We start from the raw sequence: 9564 nt of genomic DNA on the forward strand, positions 1-9564 counted from the left end.
GGTCTTTAAATTGATTTGCATTTTGCTTTATATATTTAGTGCAGGTATCCTATTATATACATGCATACACACACGTGCATGTGTATAGGTTTGGGTTTGTTTTCTAAAAGAGGAGGAGGGATGAAAATATGTGTGTACATTAATGGTTTGGGGAACATCTTTATACTGTATCTTATACTGAGGATTTCAGAGAAACACTGTACAGTAAAACTCCTTTATGAATTGCATTTACGTTCTGCTTAGAAAGGTTTTTTATTTGTTTTTTAATGTTTCATAATGGAAATTTTCAAACTTATTCGGTAGTGGAAAGAGTATACTAAACCCCCATGTACCTGTCACTGAAGTTCAATAATTATCAGCTCAATCTTGTAGAAAGGCAGTTATTGTAGGTAATTGGGTTCAAGAGTAATATTCAACTTACAGATTAATCTCTCTTTTAATAATATTTTATGTATAATTGTTCTTTTTCAAAGAGTAGTTTTATCTGTGACTTACCTGAGTTCAAGTAATAAGAAGATGGTCATCTAATAATGTAAGTTGTTGTATTGTGAGTCTACTCTATTAATGTTTTAAAATGGAAGCTTCTTAAGACTCTGTATTAAGTATATGTCTCCACATTGTATACAGTTGTCCATCATTGATCTATGAATGCTAAGTAACATTTAGAAAAAGGCATTTCTTCAAAGTTACTTGGTTCTACCAGGTACAGTTTGACCCCTCTTTCATATTTTGGAGAGAAGAGCCAAACCAATGTTATAGTACAGACTTTCCAATTCTCTCTTTCTGAGTTGGGTCTTTTTTTTTTGAGCAGCTGGCTTGTACTGGGATCCATACCCTTGACGTTGGTATTTATCAACACCATGCTCTAACCAACTTAGCTAACCAGCCAGCCCTGAGTTCATTCTTTTTTGTTATTGCCATTGGTTGCATGGTAAAATTTATGAAGGTAGAGCAAATTATTTTTTTTTATGATTGCATATTGATTGGATTTTTTTTCTCTTTTGCAAAAGGAAATGTACAGATTACAACTGAAACTCTGCTAAAATCCATGGAAGAAGTACAAGGTATGAAGGTCAATGGGACTAAGATGGATAATAATGAAGGACAAAAGAATGGCAATGTGAGTAAAGGTCTCTCAGCTGGGTGCAGCGAATGCCCAGAAGTAGAGAAATTCATGACCAGTGTTGAGGTTTCAGAAACCAGCACACTAGTTTCCCTAGAGCCTATAACCTTTGTGGACCCTGGATTAACAGAAACAACTCCTAAAGAAAAAGAACGTGAAGAAATAAAAACTTATCCTTCTTGGTTGTCATTATTACCAGGGAACAGTGCCATTTCCAAAGTGGACAATGGGAAAGAAGAGTTGTGTAAATTAGACCTTGTCTGTGAAGCAGATGACAATCACCAACAGGTTCTTGGCCACCATAATGAAAAACATAGTTCTGCACATAGTCCCACAGCAACAGGAAATGTAGTTGCTGTAAAACCCTTGGAAGAAAATTCTGAAGTTTCATATTTCACATCATGTTTGTCTGGTCCAGAATCCAGAGCAATATCCTTAGAAAAATGTGGCTTTGAAGGTGATGGCTTGCTGAAGGGATCTGCTGAAAAGACAGACAATTCCTATTTTGATGGGAATGATCAAAGCAAAAACTTGGCTTCTACAGAAGAAAATGAAGACCAGCTTTTGAATCCCAGCAATGAAAGAGAGGAACTCTTTCTTATTAATGCCAGGCAAGCAGAAATGGATGCTAATGGACATTGTTGTGGTGAAAAAGAGACTATTAATTCCCCAAAAGAAAACATCCACAATAACCATTGCATTCAAGGCAGGTTCCGTACAGAGAGTTCTGGTTCTTTAATGCCTGATTCTTTTACTGAAGCCACAGAAGTAATGTTTAAAAAGAAAGATATGAAAAACACTTTAGGCATTCAAGGTAGCTTGACAAACCCTGAGGACCTTAGAGAAACTTTTACTAATATGAGCCATCCAGATGGACACTCTGAAGAAAGCAATTGTTCCTCCTTGATGCAGATTGAAGAACCAGAGCAAATAACCTCTACAAAGCCCAATATGTTAGGTGAAAAGATTTATAGTAGAGACTCTAACGCCTTAGTCAGCATCAAGAGAAATCTGGAAGGCAATACCCAGTTAAATGAAGCATCATGTAATGATTTTTTGTTTGAAAGAAAATCCCTTGTGAGTTTAATGCCCGAGGATCAGCTCAGTCCTGTAAATGAGGTATCAAAACCCAAGAAAGATAATGCTCAGTTACCACCATCCCCAGAATTCAATTGCAGAACTGAGTCAGAAAAAGCTGTACAGATCTTACAAGATGATATTCCATGTTTAGATGAACAGAACACTGCCTGTGAGATGAATGAACTTTCTTGTACCAATGAACTGGTTGTAAACAAAGTAGGAAGTGAATGTGTTTTAAATCAAGTGTCCCTTAATTCTCGAGACCATGCAAAGTTGCCAGCTGACTCCATTCTGAATATGAACAAAGAGATATCTTTAGCAACAAGTGAAAGTGCCCAACAGAGTCATAACCCTCTGTTAGAGGATGGAGCAGATGTCATTGCTGATATCCAAACCATTCCCATTAAGGCAGAAATGAAAGACATCTCTCCACCAGGTGACAAAACCTGTGGTGCCTCTTCAAGCAGTCCCACCTTAAACATCAAACCAGGAAGCCTAAAAAGAAAAAAAGAAATAGCTGATTCAAGAAGAGAAGGTCTACATTCCAGGCTTCTCTCAAGTAAGAAAGAAGCAGCTGGCTTTCCTCAAGAGGTCTCTATAATAGAATGTCAAAATGTTCAGTCTCAGGATATCTCTAGCTATCATTGTGTAAGAAAAAATGTACCTGAAGAGAATAAGTGTTCTACTTGTGTTGCTTTTGGGTCCAGCAAAATCATTTTGAAAGATGATAACTCTTTGATAATAGAATGTGAAAATGCATTTCAGCACAGTGCTCACCACTCCCAAGGAACAGAAGACTCTGTGGAAAGTAGCACCCATAAAGTGAATTGTACATCAGAGGAAAGTGGACTTGATGGGAAAGAAACTAAAGGCAGCCTTCAAGGAGATATGGTCAGAAACGAAATGACAGCAGGTGTGTTAAATAGTGGAGCTTCAAACAAAACTGCTCACACTACCCATCACATCAAACCCAATGAGGAAGGGCTAAAAGGAAAGGAACAGTATATACCCAGAGAGACTGTATTTTGTATGTATAATATCTGTGATTGTGCTATACAAAAACTAAGCCAATCTGCAAACATTCCACGTCCTGAAAAGTTTTTGGACCAGTCTGTTACTGTTATGTTCTCCACTTTTAAAAACATGAACCGAGCAGTTGAAACTCTTGATCAGAAGGCAGATGAAGTCCTTGACTGCCAGAGTAACCAAAACAGACCAGTTGAATGCAGAAATGAAGATAAACCATCTAAGGATACACTAGGTAGTGACCAGAGAGAGACCATCACAGAGCCTAACAGAGAGGCAAGCCACAACCAAAAGGATCTGCTCGTTAGTTCAGGCAGTAATAGTCGACTGTCTTCTGGTAGCACAAAGAAAGACAATTTGAAAGGAGCCTTGGAAAGTATTTCTGGTTGTGAAGAATCCACAGACAGTATGGTAGACATCATTTACCCAGACTGTAGTAATAAGCCTATAGAAAGTGTGCTGTACATGAAAGCATCTAGTACACTTGATAGGAGTGCAAGGCAAGATAGACTGGTATTCCAAGAAACCTCAAGGAGTACCTTGTCTCAGAAAGGAGAACCAGGTGCTGCATTTATAGGCACGACTGACCAGACCTCAGATTTCCCAGGTGCTGCTGCTTCTACAATGGAATCTCTTGAAATAAAAAAATCATGTAGAGAGAAAGTATGCAGATCTTTAAAAGACTGTGAAATGGAAGACTGTCCAGACTCTTGTGGCCATGAGATGGAGTCTGTTGCAGATCATGAGCCAAATATAAGAATATTAGATAGAGTAAATGTGTCTTTAAATTATATTTTTCATGCACAGCGAGGTAAAGGAGCATCTTTGAGAGAAACACAAAGAATGACTGAAGGATCAAGACTAGAAATAAATTCTGAGTTTGGCAAGGAAGATACCTTAGTAATTTCCTCAAAAGATTTGATGTCTTCTAGATGCCAAGATGAGAATTCTGTTCTCATAGGGACCCCAGAATCCACTGGGATAATGCCTTTGTGTCTGTCTGCTCAAGAAAATTCAGAAACTAATATTAATAGTGAAGAAACTGACCTGAAAAATATTTTTAAGCCAAAAGATGATGACATGCCTTGTGAGAAAGTAAAGGACTATACAGTCCTGCCTGAGATGAAGGAAGGAGTACCAAGAGATATGAATAATTCTAGTGGAAGAGATGGCATATACATCAGCGTGAAAAAGAATGCTTGCAAAGCTTGTCACACTCATGAGAATTCCACTGATAGACATTTGCCTTTGACAATGGAAACAGAAACTGAAGTGAAAGGAGGAGAAACTGAAGAACATCAGAGGAGACCATTGGGTCATTTAACTGTTGGAGAGGAATCTGAGAAGATGATTACCAGAGAAGATGGTGATGATGATAATGTGAGCAAAATTTCTCAGGCCCACTTTAACTGTGAGAGGATGCTTGATGATGGTGAAAAACAACAAAGCCAGAAGGTTTTGAACTATATGGTGAAGGAAGAGGAATATATACATCAACAAGCACATACAACATTGGAACAATGCACATCATCTAATATGTTGTCGTCAGGTGAGGCACAAAATAAGAACCAACCTAAGCTTGACAAAGATGAGTCCACCATAATGAAAGAAATTACCCTAGCAAAGCTGGCCAGAGGCATCATAGCCACACAGTTTCAGAAGTTGAAAGACCCAAAGGAGGAAAGCTTATGTCATCCACTAAAGAAAGACATTGAGTTTTGCACAGGTCCTTGCCTTCCTGGGGCCCCCTGGAAAGTGCAAGATCCCAGTGCTGCTGGGTGTGATCAAATATGTGGTGCCTTTGTGAACACTTCACGTCAGAAAGGAATGCTTCCCTTGAAGAAGCAGCCCCATCGAACATGTAAGAAAGTTTCCTGTCAGGAACAAGTTAGTGTGGGGAGAAAAATAAGTAAAATCAGAAGTTCTGCCTTTTTTAAAAGTTCCTCTGATCCCATCCCCACAAAAGCACACAGACTTCTTAGTTCATGTGCTGTACCTGTACCCACTCGATTGGAACCCGAAACAGTACCTACCAGGAGCTTGATTAGCCACATACCAAAGCAGAAGGCTGCTCCATGCCATCTCTTGAGGAGCCTGAATTTTCGGAAGCCTACCAAAGAATCAGCCTTATTAAACAAGCTGTCCATCCTTGCCTCCAAACTGGCCCCAGCCACAAAGATACAGAAATTCCGATATCGGCGGTGTTCCTCTGAACTTCTTCCAGTGGCTAACAGCTGTAAGCGCTTCAGATATAAAAAGCTCCTGGATGGATTTTCATACAATACAATGCAGCTGAATCCATACTTGGCAGCTAGTGGATGGGATAAGAGGCCTAACAGTAAGCCCTTGGCACTTTATTCTCTTGAAGCCATCAAAATGACCTGCATAGATCTGAACAACAAAACACCATCACTGCTCTTTGGCTCTGAAATCTTCCCAGTATCCTTTCACGTGAAACCAGACTCAGATTGCATGACTGAGTCCTCAAAGACTTTTCCTGAGCACTGTGCTCCAGCAAGGCTTGCCTTAGGAGAAGCCCGCGAATGCCCATCTCAACCTCCCAAGTGGACCTTTTCTTTCTTCTTGTCCCACAGTTACCCTGGGATGACCACATTCAGGGAAGACTCTAGCCTCCATAGTCAGGCACATACTCAGGCTCCTCCACAGCCTCCAGCTCCTCTCCAGGACTATGGAGGCACTACCATAGTCCAGACTAGAGCAGACTGCTCTGTCCTTGGCCTTCACACGCTTCTAGCACTTTGTTCCCCAGGATGTTACCGAATCTGGACAAAAAAACGAAGCTTCTCCAGTCACATGCCTACCATGCAGAGGCTCTTCATGACCCAGTTTACACAGGGCTTGAAAGGATTAAGGTCTCCAGCCTCCATAGCAGACAAGGTCTTCTGTTCTCTGCCCTACTCGGTGGGAAGAGTGCTGTCCATTTGGAGCCAGCATGGGCCTTCTGCCGGCTCCTTTGAAATTTCTGCTCTTCATTCCACTCACAGCAAGCGGCCAAGTCTGGGTACAACAAGCAGGTAAAAAATGTCCTCTGTTCTTTGCAAATGTCCCATGATTGTTTCCTGTCAGTGGGGTGAGGAGCAGGGGACTACTGAACATGCAAGGCTATTTGGAGTCTTCTTTGTATCTGCATTTTCTGTTTACCTTGCCAAATCTCTGCTGAGAAAATGTAGCAGTAGTTCTTAAGTGTAGACCCCCCTAATTTTCCTGCATATCTACTCCTGTGTTTTGTACCTTTCAGTCTCTTTTTCTGTCCATTTCATTCTTTAAAACATCAAATCTTTTGAGTCTTTTTTTCTCCTTTTGCCTTCATCCTGTAAACAAATGCCCATTACAAGTGTAAGCCTATAAATAGTGACAAATAATGTCTGTAACTCTATCTTGTTCCTAAAGCATCATGCAGCCAGCACCTAACTCAGTGTTTGGTGTGTAAAGGACACAGGATAAATACTTCTTTAGTAAATGAATGAATTATGTAGGTATCACCAAACCTAGTTTATGATCCTCTTCATTTTTTTCTGCAGTGTAGAGGCTTCAAAAATTGGCATTTACAGGGCCGGCCCGTGGCTTACTCGGGAGAGTGCGGTGCTGATAACACCAAGGCCCCGGGTTCGGATCCCATATACAGATGCCTGGTTCGCTCACTGGCTGAGCGTGGTGCTGACAACACCAAGTCAAGGGTTAAGATCCCCTTACCGGTCATCTTTTAAAAAAAAAAAAAAATTGGCATTTACATACAATAGTTTTAGGATTTATAGATTTTAAGGTTAACTGGGAAGGAGTTCTTGTGGTTTGATCACTGAGAATAGTTGAAAAAAATTTAGGGCCGGCCCGGTGGCGCACTGCTATAGTGCGCTGCTTGGGAAGCGCAGTGGCGCTCCCGTTGAGGGTTCGGATCCCACATACAGACCGGCCGCTCACTGGCTGAGCGAGGGGCGGGAGCAACACCGAGGGTTGCGATCCCGTGGCCGGTCCCGGTACGGTACGGGCGCGACACTGAGGGTTGCGATCCGTTGCCGGGCACAAAAAAAGACAAAAAGGAAAAAAAAAAAATTTCATCTATACATCATACCTTCTAATTGAAAATTAGAGAAGGAAAAGAATTTGAAAGTTAAACTACCCATCTTAAGAATCCCTAAAGAGCTGCTTTAGATACAGTAGATAAATCCTCCTGTTTGTAATTCTTTGGATAAACAGAAACTTTAAAATTTTTTAATTAGCTCTTTACCATTGCTATAGTCAAAAAATTAAACAGCAGCAGCAGCAAAAAAAGCCTTAATATTCCAAATAGTCTGGCAGAGGCCTTGTTCTTTGTATATGGGAAGTCTCTTATGCAGAATCATTCTGTGTCATTAAAAAGCTGCTGGTGCATATTATGTAGTTCCCTGAGCATCTTAGCAGAAAACTAAGCAAATAAAACGGTTTTGGAAAAACACCCCAGAACTCAAACATGACTGATTAAAATTGAAAGATGAGTTACTGGGCTGGCCCGCTGGCGCACTGCTACAGTGTGCCACTTGGGAGCGCGGCTGCGCTCCCGCCAAGGGTTCGGATCCCACATACAGACCGGTTCCCGCTCACTGGCTGAGCGAGGTGCGGGCGCAACACCGAGGATTGCAATCCTGTGGCGGTCCCGGTCCGGGCGCGACACTGAGGGTTGCGATCCATTGCCGGACACGAAAAAAGACAAAAAAAAAAGGAAAAAGAAAAAAAAAAGAAAGATGACTTACTATTATAAATGCTTGTCCTATAGTAATACAAAAATGTTCAGTTCTTATAGTGCAGCCATAAAAATATGTTAGAATGAATCAAGTTATTTTAAATTATGGTATATTGCCTTTATTGTCTAGTTTGTTGGTATACCTCTAAAATCCCATAATTGCTTCCTGCTATATGTCCATGGCACACAGCTTTATGTTGTGTTGCCCTCTTTAAACTGTGTTTATTCCCAAGTTAATGTACAGGTTAGTTATTTCACCCTGGGAAGATGTGAAACTTTGGCTGTTTTTCCTTTTCCAGAACTCTTTCCCACCTGACTTTTCTGTTTTCTAGTATGGAATATTTTCTCTCTCTCCCTTACTTCCTGTGTGTAGCCTTTTATTTTATTTTATTTTAATTCAAGTGTAAGGTGGAGGGGTGGTGTTTGTAGGGACTTTTTCTTCTTGTTGGCTCTAAAAGTGCCTTAACATCATGTGCCTGGGCTTAGAGTTTAGAAGTTTGCTGTTTGTCTAAACACACTTAGAAATGTTTCCAGCAAGGGCCGAGCCCGTGGCGCACTCGGGAGAGTGCGGCGCTGGGAGCGCAGTGACGGTCCCGCTGCAGGTTCGGATCCTATATAGGAATGGCCAGTGCGCTCACTGGCTGAGCGCGGTGTGGGCGACATCACACTAAGGGTTGTGATCCCCTTACCGGTCACGAAAAAGACAAAAAAAAAAAAATGTTTCCAGCAAGATAAATTGGGTAGCCCCAGAAAATAATACTTAACAAAGGTTAAGTTTTTATGTTTCTGTAGGATTTTTTGCATTTGAACCTCATTCTCCAGCACTCCATAATACAGCCTGGACAGGCGTCTCTTTTGCCTTTTTATAGAAGCTGAGACTGAGGTACATGAAGGTTTTTTTCTAACCCAGATCACTCAGCTGGTTGGGATTTCAAGCTCCTGGTTCCTGATTTGGTCATCTCCTTTTCCACTATTTTACTCTGCCTCTCTTTCCTTTTATCAGTACTCCTCAGGGAAACCTATGTTGGTATTAAACACTATACTAGAAACCTGAATTATCTTTGTTTTTCCTAGCTGTTAAACAAATTCCCCTTACTTCTGAGAAGAGATGAGGTGTATGGTCATCACACAAACGCCTTATTAATTAAACCTGTCTGTCTTCTAAACTCAGTAGAAACTGACGCAGGTTTTGAGAGGCACAAAAAGCTTTCCAACATCACACTTAGTTCCTATAAGTGGTTAATACTGTTTCATCTATAAAAGTAAAAGCTTAATTATATTTGTAAAGGCATCAACTCTTAACAGTTTTCTTGTATATAGCCATATTTAAAGTGCAAATTGGGGGCCGGCCCAGTGGCGCACTGGAGAGTGCGCCGCTTGGGAGCGCGGCGGCGCTCCCGCCGAGGGTTCGGATCCTATGCGGAGACCGGTTCCCGCTCACTGGCTGAGCGCAGTGTGGGCGCAGCGCCAAGGGTTGCAATCCCATTGCCGGTCCCCGGTACGGGCGCGACACTGAGGGTTGCGATCCCGTTACCGGTCAGTAAAAAAGACAAAAAAAAGGAAAAAAAAAAAAAAAAGTGCAAATTGGCTTTAAAGA

General features: G+C 41.2%; 1 protein-coding gene across 1 annotated transcript in view; it reads left to right on the top strand.

Moving 5' to 3' along the window:
• The window catches only part of PRR14L (proline rich 14-like), a 58045-nt gene that overhangs the window by 28245 nt on the left and 20236 nt on the right, over positions 1-9564 (top strand). The window contains exon 5 of the mRNA XM_008566417.1: positions 1011-6264. Coding sequence (XP_008564639.1) covers positions 1011-6264 — 5254 coding nt within the window. The remainder of the gene's footprint in view (positions 1-1010; positions 6265-9564) is intronic.

The sequence above is a fragment of the Galeopterus variegatus genome, unplaced genomic scaffold, assembly GCF_000696425.1.
Source record: "Galeopterus variegatus unplaced genomic scaffold, G_variegatus-3.0.2 Scaffold241, whole genome shotgun sequence".
Lineage (NCBI taxonomy): Eukaryota > Metazoa > Chordata > Mammalia > Dermoptera > Cynocephalidae > Galeopterus > Galeopterus variegatus.